Consider the following 17324-nt stretch of genomic DNA (forward strand, 5'->3'; position numbering starts at 1 on the left):
AAAATGATCTGTCTGAGTTTGAGGTCAAGATGCTTTGGAGCAAGTTTTTTTCCAGGATGTCTCTTGTCTGTTGTTGCATTTATCTTTACCTCTTTCCTCGCAATAGCATGATGATCCAGAGATGCTTGTCATTCTGGAAGGTTCTCCTCTTTCCACAGAGAAATGCTGGCACTCTGACAGAGTCATCATTGGGTTCTTGGTCACCTCCCTGACTATGGCGCTTCACCCCAATTCATGCTGTTTTCATGGCTTGCCAGTTCTGGAAAAAGTGTTGCTGGTTCCAAAATTCTTCCATTTATGAACAATGAAGCCCATTGAGGTCATTGGGACCTTCAAAGCATCAATCATTTTTCTGTGTCTTTCCGAAGAACTTCTAGACAATCCTTTTCTTGGAAATCTACAGACAATTCCTTTGATTTTTTGCTTGGTGTTTAACCTCTGACCAGCACTGTGGAACCTTATATAGATAGGTGTGTGCCTTTTCAAATCAAGTCCAATCAACTCAATTTACCACAGTTGGACTCCATTTTAAGCTGCAGAAACATCTCAAGGATGCTCAAGATGATTGTATGTTGTTCTTAAATTTTCTCCCCCTAGATGAGGTTTTGCTCTTTATAAGTCAACTTCATAAAAAGTGGTTGGTGCAGAAGACAGCAGCACTGCCAAGCAGGAAAGCTTAACAGCAACAAATGGCTTTTAGAGATACAAATTTTTTTTCTATTTTGCCACTATTCCCCCCACCCTGGTTGCTGCCTCACTCCATCCACTCCTCCCTGTGCTCTGTCGCTCTGATGAATATCAGCCAACCAAATCAGAGATGCAGAGGAATCTTTCTGGCTCTCCCTTATTCTTTGCTGCTTTCACTGTACCTAGTTTGCTGCCACATCTTTCTCTGTCTCTACTTAAAATCCTCATTCACCGTCTCTTCTTCTTTCTTTGCAAATGTGGACATCACTCTATCTCATTACGGTGATTTGAGGTTCGGCTTCAGTTGCTGGCCCATTTACAGATAAGTAGCGGTGGCAGCAGCAAACGTTGCCTGTTTGTATGCTGCAGATTCCCTCAAAAAATGGCCTCCTCTCTGCATCCAGCTTTACAAACTCGGATATTAAATTAGTCAATGTTTGTGGAGCTTTTTTTCTTTAAATGCAAAATCCTGGGTTTGAGCAACACAACAGAGATCGTGCCACACACACATGCATGTTGAGTGACCTTGGCAGATGCTGCCTCTTGCCAAATTATGCAGTGCCAGCCCTTGATGAGACCTCCCTCTTCAACAAACTGATGTTACAAGACTGCAGAGAGACTGGAAAGAGGAAGGAATTTTACATAAAACTAGTAAGATATCAGACATATGAACATGTTACTGGAAATTGATTTCATATATCATTCTGCTGTGTTGCAGATTGCATGTGTCATATGTATACACGGTTGGAAAGTTCATCAAGAGGTGTGTATGATAAGACACTAATCCAAAACATCCATATGACAAAAAGATCAACAACACAAACAGTAGACTGAGGAGTCACCATGGCATTTAGATTTGAGTTGATTGTGCAAAATCTGACTGCATGTTCATCTCTTATTAACATTACACCTGATGTCCTACCTCATAAAATGATCATGGTTTAAACATATGGCGCGCTTAAATGTTGAACAAATACTTGCAGTCCTTGCTAAAATGTTTTTTGGGTTTTTTTTTCAGTCATTTCAGACTAACGTGCTACAAGAGTTAGGGTGAAATGTATAATTATTTTCTTTTACCAAAGGGTTCTTTTTCTTGCTGGATGTTGTTAATATTTTGGATCATGACCGAATATGTGAGGTAATGAAAGAATAGGTTGATGACAAGAAGGCCTTTCAACATCAAAGATTTGGAGTCATCACCCAATATAACTTAAAAGTTGTAACACATGTAAGATGGTGCAAGAAGCTGTTTTGCATTGAGAAGGATCTAAATAATCTTCAACATGGCATTTTGCATTATTTTTTTATCTTGTGAGAGGCCTGTCTCATTTCCTTTCAGAAACAAACTTCCTGTTTGAATGTAAATAATCTTAAATATGAATCTGTCAGGGCTTGCAATTATTTTTACCTGAAGGTGACATTTTGTTGAGATACTGCTGTATACTTGACATACAGCAATTTACAAAAGGATTCATTTCCTTTCAACATTTTGTCATGTTTCAACCTCAAACTACATAATATGTTATTGCAATTTAATGGAAAAGACTAACAAAATGCAGTAAATATCAATGACATGGAAAGAGAAGGATAAATAGTTTCATACAAATGACAGTCATTTGGCATGCATGTGTATACAGCCAATAGTGTGTAGAACCACCTTTCACTCCAATCACAGTTTGCAAGTCTTTTGGTATTTACACATTCCAGCTTCACGCATGTAAACACTAAAATCTTTAGAAAAATAGCTCAACCTCATAAGGACCGGATGAAGACCCATTTTTACATTTTTAAGATTTTTAACATAATACAGTTTTTCTTCCAATATTACCAATATTATTCTTCCAATATTTCCGCAATTATGACAAGCTTTGATTTCACTGTTAAAGGAAAACACCCCCAATAGCATGCCACCACTATGTTTTACTTTAAATATTGAGTAGAGTACAATTTTCCACACACATCATTTTGCATAAAGAGAAACTTTTCAGATTTGGTCTAAATGTTTCTCCATGTCCAGCATAGCTTGTCGCAGACTGCAAAGGAGTTTATGACAGATTCTCCCAGCTGAACTGTAGGTCTCTTGGCTGCTTCTCTAATCGACACTCTCCTATCCAGGGCAAATCAAAGTTTTGCTTTCACTGGGATTTAGGTCTTGGTGATCCAATTTAAAGGTTATGGTTTGGCTCTTCTAACTGACCTCTCTTTTTGCATAAATGTAAACCTCGAAATGTCAGAAGCAGAACCACAGCAATTTCTTTGCAGACATTACCCATCTAACGGTGACAATCACCCATTATTAAGAACATTAACACATTTTGGTTCAGCAAGAGTTCTTCATACGTTTTACCTACGTATTAAAATGTGCTTTATGAAAGCTTTGACATGTTCTTATTGATTGCCTGAAGAGATATCAGCTAAGTTAGGTTCATTTAAAAGCTGACTATGGAAACAAAAAGAAGAAGACAACAACACGAAGGGTTGAACATGAAAAGTAGCAATAATCAGCGGGTTGAGTACTCTAATCTTGCATGTTTGATACTCAGTGGCAGATTTAGTTTGTAGTATATTTGTATTCCACATAATGTTGCCTATCTCCAAGAATAACACATCACTACATGGGGAGACCATGTCTACAAAACCGCAAAACACGCTTGACTTGCCATCATGGTGTGTGTGTGTATGTGGAAGCATGTCCTGCCTGTCTGCATAGAGGTGTACTTGCACTGGGGACTGTGTGCTTGACTGCTTGTGTAACTCTACATAATTCTTGAGAGCGATATGTTTGTGTGATGGGCAGACAAACAGATCTGAGGGAAAGAAATCTTAAGAACTTAAGAGTGTGATGGACCTTTAGCTAGAGGATCTGTGTCCCCCTCATCCTCTTTAACTATTACATTTTTAGATTCATCATTTCCTGTTTGCCCTTTGTTTATCTTCTTTGTATTCTTTCTCTATGTTTGTCTTGATTTATCCTCTTTCCTGCTCATTCTCTTGCTCCTGCATTTTTTTTTTTTTAAGTTCACCCTCCCCCCTGCTCGGGCGGTGACATTGGGCTAAAGTGGGACAGAGTGTAGGAGGGCAGTGAGGCAGAAGAGACGGAAAGACACTCGTGCAGAGATAGCTGCTTGTTCTGCTGTGATGACCCTCCTCCTTTCCTTTTCCAAGAATGTACCTCAGGCACTCCAGGCCCCTCAGGCCTCCCCACAACGTCTGGGGGACCCACTTTTAAGAATGTCACCACTCCTCCGCTCCAATCTGCAACATCTGTCTCTGCAGCTTATTTGCTTCCAGTCACCCCTCATTTCCTTCTCGTGTGCAGGCTCCTCCTCCTCATCCTCTTTTGGGTCTGTGTCGCCAAGATGCCCAGCAACAGTGTAGAGGGGACATCATGAAAGTGGCCCGGCAAACAAGCGGAGCCTCCGTAGGAATGCGATGGAAAGCGTAAATCCTCCCCCCGATTCTCCTTCCCCCTCATATGTCTTGCTGTGTAAGGTGCACTCATTCGTGCACAGGCTTTGCTCCCCAGTGACCTCGCTGCTCTCTGAGATTCAGAATATGTCACAGGGGTGGTGCTTACATCCTGAGGGACTGTAGTACTCCCACCGAGGAGAACATGGCTTTACAAAGGGCAAGGCTTTATTGATTTGTGTGAGAGTTTATCACATGTGTCAGCACACTCTCCTTCTCATGTACACACAGGCATGTACACAACAAATCAAAGTGGAGTCAAGTTCCAGAGCTCACAGAACGGGTTTTAAGTGCCACTTTTGAATAACATCCACAATTCATCTTCTGCTTGCTTTTTCATGCTAGTTCCTTTTTGATAGATGACAATGAAACTAAGCAGATCTACGTGTAAATTCTGAGTTTTCATTGTGTTGGTTTTGTGTTTTGCCACAACGGAAATAAGACATTCTAGCAAAGTTTAATTAGCTCGTGCATCATGATCTTAGAGATGCCCTGCTAGCCTTCTCATGACTGTCGAGCATGTCTGTGTCTATTATTGACAGGAATAAATATTTAAAAACAGACACAAGTTGACAGATCAGAAGTTTGTGTTTATTTGCTATTGCTAGCGACCAAAATGAAGTAAATGCACACTTAGCTGAATACATTTTGTGTAGATACACAGAGAGCTAATCAAAATGACATGATGTGTCATTTTATGTTGTGGTGCACCTTTTAACTCCACTTGTCAGGCAAGCAAGCTCTGCCATCTTGCAGCTTGCATATTTATGGCATTTCTAACAAAGGTTGATTCAGTGCATGCGAGTCATTAACCAACATCTTGTTCAGACCAAGGAGCACAGCAGATTGGTTGTTGAGTAATTGCTAGCAAAAATAAGTCAAACCATATCCCATGTATTGAACACATAATAGTTTAATCCATCTTTTGAAAATGGAAAGAATATGGGACAACTGCAAACCAAGACACCCTAACTGACAGACCAATCAGAGAAGGTAACACGAGGTTCATGTGGATGCAGGGGTCCATGGCTTATGTGGGAGAATCTGTTGTGCTGATGGAGGTCACAGCTAATTCCCCACAGAGAAAAATTGTGGTGGCTGTCTCATGCTGTGGGAATTCTTTTCTTCAGCAGAGACAGATCGGAAGATGGCTGGGGCCAAATACAAAGAAAATTGGAATACACCCCGTCAGGGTGGAAATGATTTGAGACTGAGGTGGAAGTTCATTGTCACGTCAATGACCGAAAACCTACAGCCAGAGCTTGGAATGATTTAGTGGGGCAAACCTGGTAGATAAATAAATATCTTAAAAAGATGTGCAGCTGAGTGAAATCTGGTTTCATTACAGGATTTAATACAAACGAACAACACATTTGTAAAACATTTCAGTTTTCTTTCACTTCACAAATAGGCACTCTTTTATTTTGACCTCTCCTATAAAAAGACAATAAAGTACATGCAAATTTTAGCTGACGTGATGTGAATTTTGGAAGTGTTACATTTAACTAGTCTGACTTCTGTCTGTGTGATATTATGGAAAGGTAGCAATTTTTGGAAACTGCAGTGTATAACAATTGTCATTTTATGTTATTTCACCTCCTTTTTAACTATTTTTTTCTTTTTACAGCATACATCACTGCCTCTTGTGTGTGTGTGGGTGTGTGTGTATGTATATATACATATACTGTATATAGTATGGCCATTCTGATTAAGGTTGTTTTAGTTCTTTAGAGGCCTTCCCTAGAGCAAGGGTGGTGGACTGAGACAAACATCTTTTCATTTGGAAGAGTGCATATATGCGCTTTATTTGTTTTGCTTCTTGCTCTTCTTTTTCAAGCCCTCCACACTGAGACATGAGTTGAGGGGTGTGTGGGTCTGTGGGGTGTCACCTTCTAATAACCAATATAGAAACTGATCCAGAGTTGCAGCATCAGAAAATGAGAGAAATGGAGAAACCAAGGAAACAGATACTCAGAGTAAAAGACAAAGGAAGAGTCTCCTCTTCTTGGTGGTGTTGGGGAGGGCAGCAGCTGGAACTGACAGTGAAGTTTGGGGTTTTTTTTTTTTTTTTTTTTTTTTTTTTAAATGACTCCATTGGCCCTCACCATGGCCATCCTCAGATCACTGATTCGAACTAACCGTGGAAAACAGATGTAACCGAGCTGGCAGATGAAAAGGTCAAGGGTTGGGAGTTGAAAACTGTAACACTTGTTTAAAGATAAGAATGTAGTAGGAGTCTGTCTGCCTTTTCTTTAGAAATCATTCTGCCTCAATCCCAGACTCATGGAAGGAGACAGAAAGAATGAGTCAATAAAATTCACACATTTCCTCTTTATTAACCTTCTTTTATTATTTTGACTTAACCTCTTACTGGTCCTTTCGCAAGGTTCTGGTCCCTGATTGAGTTAAAGAAAGCGCCGGTAATACGCCATCCTTGTGGCTCTTTCTGTATCGGGTTCGTTCTCAGAAGCACTTCACTATTTCTAGCTGCTTTGAATGTGAATAGAGAGGAAATAGAGACAAGCATCATTCATTTCATATGAGAGCGAAACCAGGGAAGAGGGTGGTGGTGGGGGGGCTCAAACTGGGAGAGCGCCTATTGTCACTAGGTGTAGATTTCCCTTTGTCAAACACATGCCAATTCTTCAGACCCAACAGAGGAGAGGAGAATAGGAAAATGATAGCAGCAGAGAAAAAAAGATGAAGGGGGGCTGGGAGGGTGACAGAGGAAGAGAGGGAGAGAGAAAGAAGGGTAGCCGTATTGATTTGACACTCAGGGAATCACGCCACAGCTCTGTTCATTTTCATTCATCTGCCCTTGTAATGGGTGTGTTAATATGGCAGGTAGGGGCAGAGGGCAGCAGGGGGATTTAGGAGGATGGGGACGTTTTATTACAATCCAATCTTTATCCTCTACAGATGCATGCATGCAGTTCTCCACAAGTATTTTGCACTCACTTCATGCTTAATACACAGATAAATACTATTTCCCTCATCAATACAAACGTGTCAATTGAAAATGACAGCTAATTTCATTTCATTTAATGGAACTTAAAAATACACAGTCAAACAATATTGGGCATATCTAATGAAGAGCTCTCTTTTGTTAGATGCTGGAAATTAAGTAGCAACACCTGTCTCTTTCCAAGAAAGCAGTGTAACCCCTTTCAGATTAATGTGCAACCAAAATCTCCTAAACATGGATGATTTTGTAGTCATACCAGTTAAGTTGATCTGGTGAGATCACGACCTTTGAACGCCTTCAGAGAATGTAGCTGAAATGGTGGAACCACCAAAGAGGGATGGTCTGTAACTTGCACCATTAATTTGAGCACAAGACGGCTTTTCCCATAACTGAGCTTTGTGCCTCAGTCTTCATGCTGAATGTCCCAATGCATCCAGTGCATTGAAATGAAGAAAATATTGTCTACCATTTTCATCTTATTATCCAGATTAGTTTTCACCATTTGCTGTTGCCGATGCTTCACGTGAGATCGTCAGCTCAGTTATTTCTAAGCTACAGACACAACAAGCCAAAGCGTTTGTGGAAATATCTGGTAATTTCTTTCTTTGTCTAAATTTTCATGCGACAAGACGCAAGAAAGGGCAGATAATGGATCAAATGGACGTTCTGAAGTGGCATTAAAGTCTTTGGTCAACAATGTTTGTACAGGAAAAAAGGTCTTGTTATAAGTTCAATAATCTGCGAATGGAATAAATGCTAAGGAATTATTGACCTAAAAAGCTATTATATCTTGCTGAAAAGTTACTTGTACGGTAATTTAATTTTGTCCTTTGTGTACTAACATATTTGCACTAAATACTATGCAAAAATATTTGGTGAGATTTTGTGTTTTTGCAGTGCACAGTCATGATATATTGTAATCAGTGTATGGCAAATATCAGTAATCAGTGTCCATTGTAATCAGCTATTGTCCCAGCTGATCGGTGGTGGCATTTCACCCCACTTCCAAAAAGTCTACATAACCTTCTCTTTAAAAACATGAGATTTTGACTGTAGGAGCTGTCGGCGTAAAGTCACCGGTTGTCAAAATGTTGTTGAAATTTTGGCTTGACTTTCAACATCTTTGTCTAGACTAGATGGGAACGGACAAATGGGTAAAGGGAATTCAAAATGTCAGCGAATATTCTGGGCTAAATGAAGACAAGCACTGACTGATGTGCAATAATATGTAATCGGTGTCTGCTGTAATGCATAACACAAGGAGGTAGTTCAGACACAGTATTAGGAGCTCAAATGAAATAGCTTTTAGTAAGCTTTCCCAGCGCATCTTTCAAATCAACCATAATAGGCCCTTGGTAATTATGAAATAAATTAGCTATGGAAAGGAATGAAGTCCTACCAGAAAGTAGAGGTGCAGGGATCTTGTCTGTCTTTATTTCAAAGCCTCTTCCTTATTCACTGCTTTACAGCTGAAGAATAGCTGCTTGGAAAAGAAATGTATTTTTGCAGGCAAATCTCAACACATGTGACATTAAAGTGGGATGCAAGCCATGTTTAAATTGCTCACATTGCTTGATTATCTTAATGCCTCTCTTGTCAGAGTTTGTAATAAATAAATAAATAAATATTTCTTGTTTTAGAAACATAAAAATCTAAAAGAGTCACTTTTACAAGGTACTATCTTCCCCTACCAGGACTAAAAGTACTCATAAATTAAACCACATAAGAATATATTCTATTACTGTCAGACAATCCACCCTACTTCTGCAATATTCTTCAGAAAATGATATTCCAACACAGTGCAGAGACATTGAATATTGAGATTTTTAACAAACAACTGCTCTTAATTTGTGATTCAGCATCAGAGCTCTTCATATATTTTAAATATCATTATGTAATGAGTTGATATTGCCTTTGCAGTTGTTTTTTGTTGTTGATTTTTAAGTAGAATAATTATCGTTCATGTACTAAGTGCAGATAATGTTCTGTAGATTTTTGTAAACTGTAGGCACACATTTTTTTAACAGACATTTGAAAAAGGTTTTAAAATACAGTTGCAGCAGTAATTTTAACTTGATCTTATCCCTGATATCACATCTAAAGACATGTAAGTTTTGGCATTTTTAAAATAAATATGTTTCAGTTGAAGTAATAAGCAGCAAACCTGAAAATGCAACACTAAGACATTTTCTGCCAACAATAAATGTATCTTTAGTGATGAGCTCTAAACCAGGTTATGCTTTATGTCAGATTCAAGTGAAGTTGGGCTCCAAACCAATGCTATTACTTCCAGTCAGAAGAAACATGCTGCCTCAATTAAAATATCACTTTAAACCTATATTAATTATAATGGTATTTCCATTTATGCATCAAACTCCTAAGCTTGATCCGATTTTTATGACAATGTAAAAGTGCATAAAATACACAGGGATGTTTGATGTGTTTCTAAAAATGTAATAAATAAGGAAAACAATATGATTTTTTAGTATTTGACCTTTTTAGCACCAATCAAGCAACATCTACGAACAAGAAAAATTACTATTTCCAATGGTCAGTGTTGGGCATCTGAATTGGTGCATTTCAAGCCAAACTTTCTACTACACTCATTTTATTGGTTTGATGCAAGCCTGCTCCTACTTATTACCATTAAATTGCTGTAAGCTATATATACTTGTTCTAGTCCTGGAGTTATGCTACACGGTATTCTTTGCCTCTCAGTGTTAAATATTTTCCTGACATCCTTTATTAAAAACAAGTATGCACCAACGATCCACTTCATCTGCTAACACAGTTTTAATGATTCGCTAACAGCATAAATGTCAATACAGGCATGCATCTTTGATAAGGACCGCCAAGATATTTAATCATTTACATTCTATGTCTGGTAGGGAGCTTAATTGGTAAAATTATATCTGTAATGAAAAATGTGGAAACGGGAAAAAGAGAAAAAAAAAAACAGGACAAATCAGGCGAATAAATAAGGGATGTGTAGGTGTACTCCACTGTCTTCCCATTGCTGTGTCATCTCTGTAGAGAAAATGCTCGGCTCACAGTTTGTTAGGTGCACACTCTAAATGTGGATTGTGAAATAGTTGGAGTACAAGCATGTAGCTTGTAAGACGCATTGTGTGTGTTTGAGTCAGTGCGCATTTCTGAGAAGTCCGTTTGTGCGACTGCTGGCCTGCACTGAGCACAGCACCCGTGGTCACTTTGGCGCTGAACTATGGAAGGCAATCTTTGACAGTAGCACCAATGCCAAACTCCAGGACGTGTTTTAGAAGTCAAGAGTGCAAAACAAAGTGGCACTATGCAACGAGTGATGCGGCAAGCCCCTCTGTGGCCTAAGGTCTCGGCATGCGAATCAGTTACAGATCCATTCAGCAGTTCCTCTCCTCTGATTTACATCGCCTTCATTTAAATGGCTGATTCCTCTCTTCTTCTTTTTTTTTTACCTCTAATGAAGGTTACTCTGCCGCACACACGTGCATGCACGCTAAGTGCATAAAAATGCACACTCGCCCTCGTTGTCGTGTGCCACTGCAGCGCCCCCTACCCAGCTGCTGTCACGTGAGTGCCCAGGCCCTAGCAACAGCGAGCGAAAGAGCGAACAAAAAGAGAGATCCTGGCGAGAGCACGAGAGAGGGAGAATGGGTAAAGAGAAAGAGATGGGAGGGAAGTGGGGGGGAGAAAAGAGGGGAGAGCTGTGGAGCATTAATAAGTGATGAGTCCAACAGTGTGAATTGCTGTTAGTTAGTATAGCTGCAGCGCCGCTCTCATTTGCATGGCAGCACCAAGAAGAATCCCCCGGTACTTACGCCATTTCCTTTTCAGCTCAGTTTGCCACTGAATGACTGTTTCCTGCGTACATCTTCTGTTATCTATTTCCATCTTTACCTTACGTCCATCGTCTAGTTAACGTTTTAAAATATGCACCATTTTCCTATCTGGGGGTTTGTCCATTCTTCCTGGTGAATACATTTCTTTAAAGATTTTTCTTTTTCTTTTTGGCTCCTTCTACTAGTTCTATTTTTATTTATCCTACTTAACAATAATTTGTTAAAAGAATAGCAGCCATACACAGTGCACATTTAGCTGCACTTTTCTTAATCACCTCTCAATACTTATGAAGAGGGGTGTTCTCTCTCTGGAGAAACTCTGTGGAAGACAATTGATACTCCTGGGCCCCATGATCCCTTTCTTCTCCATTCCTGTTTCTCTGTCTCGTTATTTTCATGTATGTCTGTGGATTTCCAGAAAATGTGCAAAGATCGAGCCGAGGCTTCTGCTCCTGGCATGACTTCCTGCCTCAGGCAGATCAGCTGAACTGATTCCATTACTCACAGACCCCCACCCCGTGAAATACGGGGAAGAAGAGCACTGTAACTGTTGGGGTGAGTGGAATTAGGTAGAGGGCAGAAGGAGGGCTATAGGGCGGCACGCAAAATAGAAAAGGGAACTAAAGGAACTGTAAATATTTTTTTTAAAATAAGGAGGGAGTGAAGTGATTGTGCAACTCCCATAGGTGTGAGATAGACTTCAAAATTCCCATCCTTCCTCCAACAGCAAAATAAATAAATAAATAAAATAAACACAAAAACACATGCAGGAACACATACAAACACACACCCCACCACAGCAGCCTACTCCTGGAGGCGTAGGCAGACTAGACGAGAATTGATCTCTCCCACGAGGAGAGGTTTGCGAGCGGAGGGCGAGATGGAGAAAGACGTAGAATTGTTTTTAGTTGTGTTCAGCTCTCAGGCCTGTAGGCCCCTCATCACTCTCACTCCCTCCTCTGTCACTCCCAGCGGCATGTTTCTCTTTATCTTCTCATCTCTCCCTCCATCAATCTCCATCTGCCATCCTCCTCCCTGTAGGCCCTCAGACCCTTCCTCTTCACTGCTGCCTCCCTTCATCCCTGCCTGCACCCTCTCCACTGTTTTAGGTGTGTCTCATCTCTGTAGACAGCAGGAGGATAGGCGGTGACTAGAAATTAAATACAAGCTGTGCCAAAATAAAGGCAGAATGAGGGAGGGCCAGAAAACCAAAAGACCACAAATGGGAGCAGACATGGGGCAAGAAATTATGGAAATCCATAAATCAGGGTTTATTTATATAAACAATGATGTGTATATATATATATATACATACATTTTTTATTGAATATTGACTTCTCAGTATTCCTATCACTCAATTAAAAGAGTTCCCTGACACTGACAAATTTGTAATGCTGCTGAGGTTGGGTTCATACTAGAAACTTACCTGGCTGAACCTTGTCCTGTTGCATCAACCCTTCAACTCCAAGTATCATTGATTTTTAAGTGTTTAAACAGATTTGCACTTACACCATTAAACGGTTTTATACAGAGATTGCAGGGTAACAGCAGATCTACTACAGCGTCTTTAAATTTAAATTGTAAGGTTCCCTTTCGTCGAACCACCTTTGCTCAAAGTGCTCTGTCTGAGAGGATCTGCTGTACGGAACTCACTTCCTGTCAATTTAAAATCTGTAATCAGATTAACAAAACTCTGGTTATGTCCAAAACAGAACTGTATTCACACTTAATGTTTTCTGTCTCACAATCATGTCTTATGTACATGATTGTGTAGATGCTGTCAACATTATGTTACAGCTGTGCTACTTTAAATGATTATTACTTCAATTTTTAATAGTTTTAAGATGTACTGTTTAAAAGCCCATCTAGGGACGCAGCAACAGCTGCGAATTAGCTGTTGCTAAAAGCACTATGACGCAAACATGGGACTGCTGTTCTGTTCAGTTTGTCCGTCGATGTATGTCTTTCCCTATCAAATAAACTTATGTAAATAAATTAACTGTTCAGTTGTTGATTTGAGGTGAAGCTGAAGAAAGTGCAGGTAGTCATCTATCTTCATTATTCCATTTACTTTTGGCAGTGGACTGATACCACTGGATGCAAAGCAGGCCATCATCATTGTGTGACGTTTAAAAGCCGGGCCAGTGTTTGACAGAGCTCGACTCCTTTGAACATTCTTTTTGTTATTATTTCCAAATGGATCAATCTGTTCCTTAATTGTACATAAAACATTTCTCCAGAATACTTTTAAGGTGTTGAGCTTTCGGTCGAGCTTGAAGATATCCTTTTTTTGCAGGTCTTGACACTAATTGAATCCATGTTGATGTTAAACATGTTCCAGAAGTTTCTGGTTTTTGATGGGTTTTGGTCAACATGGTTCCAAAGATGTTCCTGAACATCCTGAGCAATTTCTTTCATAGTTTGGATCAGATGGATGCAAATGAATGTTTGAACAGGAAAATTATTCCAAACACAAATTGAAAATGCTTTTGAAACAAATAAAACGGGTTCATGCCAAACTGGAATGGCACAGATATCAGTCCTATTATATAAACATGAACTCTTATTCAAAGCTTGATCCGTGTTACGAAACCAACCGATTTATGATATCCAACCATTCCTGATAATATGACTGGTGGAGATACCAGCCATAAAGTGAGAGGCTTGTTGGTCAATATATATGTGTATTTTATCTTGGCAAGACACCTTTATCTGTATAGCATATTTTAGGAACAAGGCAATTCAATTTGATTTCTGTGTTAAAACCCAAAAACAAATAGACAATTACAAAGAGAACATTGCAGAAGAATAAGTGAAAGTAATGAAAAGTTTAACCAAATGTGTTGGGTACTTGGTGTTTCAACAGTTCTGCAGTTTTCTGAAAGTTTGTTCCAGATCAGAAGAGCATAAAAACGTAATGCTGCTTCTCCGTATGAGAAGTGTAAAATGTCTTTAATTGCTATTTTAATTGATAGAAATCTCTAAGTGTGGATCTTTTTTTTTTTTTTTTAATCGAAATCATATGTCATGCTTAATTTGTGATGTTTGTTTGGGATAGCAAATTAGGGTTTGATCACAAAATGATAATTCAATAAACTAACCAAAGTAAGACTTTTGTGACCTTTGTTGTGGGCAGCATGTCTTGAATTGACTGGCTTGTGTAAATGTGTAATAGCTTAACTCTATACCACACTAAACTACAATTTTGAGGATACCAGATTCCTGATGGTGATTTTATTTTTATTTTTTTAACTTGTTTTGGTTTTGTATTTATAAAAACATTGAGAGGAGAATAAAACTGATGGATAAGTGGTGGAGTAAGTTTCCTTCACATTGTCTCTTGACAAGCCTATTTTCATTTATGTCCTCTATGCTGCTTTACTTTGTCTTCAGTTGTAATAGTCTCTGAATTTCTCACTCCCCTCCTACCCGATCACCCCCTTCGTGCTCCGTCTTTCTTTCTTCAGGCATGTTGTGACAAGGGTGTAGCAATGTGTTACACAGGGCTCCGCTCACCAAGTGCATATTATCCTATAAGGTATAATACCCAGGTTGGAACAAAAGGGCAGGCTTTGAAATTACAGCTTACGTTGCTTAGCACTCAGCACAACAGTCTGACTCACATGAAAACACATGTGTGTGAACTTTATGATTGTAAGTGCTCTGGCTGACAGTCATGTATGCCATTAAGGAAAAAATAACTAAAAATACTCACAGATGCTTGCAAAGAATTATTCACAACTACTCTGATGTCTGTTAGCGTGTGTTTTATCATTTCTCAACTTTTACGGCCGATTTTTCCAACAAATTGGACAGGTCAGGGATAAATACAGCCACAAAAATGAAAGGAAGCCAATATAAAGTCCTAAAAAGGGTAGAAATAATAACTTGTATGTGTGCTTATGTGGTATTTAAGACTATTTATTTTGATTTCCTTTGTCAAAAACTACAGAAGACACAGTGGGAAGCATCAACAACCCTTGTTCCACACCTAATGGTTGCTAATGACACTAAGCTTAGTGTCTGATTCAAAACTTTTGGAGAGCTACTGGCTTTTAAGGGGTCTGGGCAGCATTTGATCATCTTTAGCTGAAAGTTTAGATTGTAGACTTCAATAAAATAACTTCATCTGGAATTCTGATTCTTTAAGATCATATTAGAACATTTTAATGTCAAAAAACAAAGCAAGCCTTTTGAATGCTTCTTTGGCATAAAACAACCAGCTCCTAGTGCAGGGGTCTTTAAATCTAGGCTTTGAAACCCAGTGTCTTGCAACTTTTAGATGGGTTTCTGCTTCAACACACCTATGTCATATACTGATGTTAGCAGGACTCTGGAAAACTTGACTGGATACTGAGGAGGCTGGACTGGGGACACATTTAAAAGTTGCAGAACACTGACTCTTGAGGCATGGATATAAGAACTCCTGTTCAAGTATACTGAGAAGAGTGTAAAAAGTCCTATAAATTACCTCAATATAATGTTTCTTCAATTACAGATGTTTTTAAACTTTTTTTTGTGAAATCTGTGTGAAAAAATCTAGCTTTCCACCCCTCTAGATCAGTTATCCTCAATATTTTTTTAGTTTTTATATGTTTTTATAAGTAACAGCACGGAAGGTATTTTTTGCAGAATGGGTTTCATCATTGAAGTGGTTGTATGTCTCCATGGTTTATTGGTCAAAGGAATGACATAGGGCACACTGCATGCGGGAATTACCTTTGACAGTATACCAAAATGACCAGCTTGCACTTCTCCACTCTTTTACAGGTAATCGTTTCTTCCTGACCTCATTTGGCGCTTTATATATCTCAGAAGTACAGAAGGAAGATGCTTTGTCCACCTACCGCTGCATCACAAAGCACAAGTACAGTGGAGAGACCCGCCAGAGTAATGGAGCCAGGCTCTCTGTAAAGGGTAGGTAAAGAAACTTGTTTTCTTTTTCATTTATTGCTAATGTATCATGCTTTGACTTTTGGTCTCTTAGAATATTTTTGATGAGCGTATTAATCTGAATGAAAATCACATTTCTGTGATCACTTTTAGACCCGAAGGAGTCCCCCCCATCTGTGCTGGATAGTTTCCAGTCTGGTGAGATGCAGGTTGGACACAGCGTGGAACTGCCCTGCATTGCCTCCGGATATCCAAATCCCACCATCCGATGGTTGAAGGATGGTCGACCACTGCCAGCTGACTCTCGCTGGACACGCCGCATCACTGGCCTCACTATCTCCGACTTAAGACTTGAGGACAGTGGCAACTACATTTGTGAAGTCACGAACAGCTTTGGCTCCAAAGAGGTGACGGGTCATCTCAATGTTATAGGTAGGTAGTCAGGGTAGATATGACTTTATTAAGACATTTTGACTTTAGTCTCATTCTAAGGCTTGGGTATAACGATATAAACTTCAAGCTCCTAAAGTTAGACTTATTATTTGGGACTCTTTATGTTTTATTGAGGATAAAAGCAAGCTAGTCAGCAAGTCCCACACCCCAATTGCTTAAAACTCACTTCTTATTTTGTATTTTATACACGTTTTTGAGCAGAGTGACCATATTACAGTGCAAACCTCAAACCTTAAGTGACAGATCATATATGGTAGAACATTCACAGACTTGGAGTCATAGATACATGCACTAATTCTGTGAAAAAACCCATCTTACCCATGCAGATGCAGTGACACACAGACACACATGCTCTCACACACATTCAGCAGCTCCCAGCTCATCACACCAGCTGCTTTATTGCTCACTGACATTTTTTTCCCTCTCTGTCTTCCTGTCTCGGTTTTTCCTTGCTGCTCAGCACACAATCTCAATCACACACAAACACACCCACACACACACACACACCCCGACAGACACAGGAACTGAAACATAGACAAGAAATACACACCAAAATATGATTTGTGTTGCTTAGCCAGCACAGTGTAGCTCATAAGAAAATTTCCATCCTGTGCCTGGGATGCTGACATATACCAACTTTTGTTCCTTCAATATGTAGGTACTTACTTGCCTCCATCTAAGGTATTGTCATCTATTTTTTTCCTCATCTCTAGAACCACTGCGGGTCACTTTGTCTCCAAAGAACCTCAAGACTGGGATCAGCAGTACAGTAATCCTCTCCTGTGCCGTCCAGGGTTCCCCCCACTTTACTGTTTCCTGGTACCGTAACACAGAACCTGTGATGCCTGATCAGCATTTTTCCATCCAAGGAGCACACAATGAGACACTCTTCATTTCTGCTGCACAAAAAAGACATTCTGGAGCTTACCAGTGCTTTGCCTCACGAAAGGGCCAGACTGCCCAGGACTTCTCCATCATACTGCTGGAAGGTAAAAAATAAAAAAGGTCTAATATTAACTATT

The 17324-nt window shown here is 39.5% G+C and overlaps 1 protein-coding gene across 4 annotated transcripts in view; it reads left to right on the plus strand.

Annotated features, from left to right (window-relative positions):
* Window positions 1-17324, plus strand: part of dscaml1 (Down syndrome cell adhesion molecule like 1) — a 111903-nt gene that overhangs the window by 50764 nt on the left and 43815 nt on the right. For all 4 annotated transcript variants that reach the window (XM_032590676.1, XM_032590673.1, XM_032590674.1 and 1 more), the window contains 3 exons: window positions 15727-15873; window positions 16003-16281; window positions 17016-17291. In XM_032590676.1, coding sequence (XP_032446567.1) covers window positions 15727-15873; window positions 16003-16281; window positions 17016-17291 — 702 coding nt within the window. The remainder of the gene's footprint in view (window positions 1-15726; window positions 15874-16002; window positions 16282-17015; window positions 17292-17324) is intronic.

Source organism: Xiphophorus hellerii, chromosome 18 (assembly GCF_003331165.1).
Source record: "Xiphophorus hellerii strain 12219 chromosome 18, Xiphophorus_hellerii-4.1, whole genome shotgun sequence".
In the NCBI taxonomy this organism is placed as follows: Eukaryota; Metazoa; Chordata; class Actinopteri; order Cyprinodontiformes; family Poeciliidae; genus Xiphophorus; species Xiphophorus hellerii.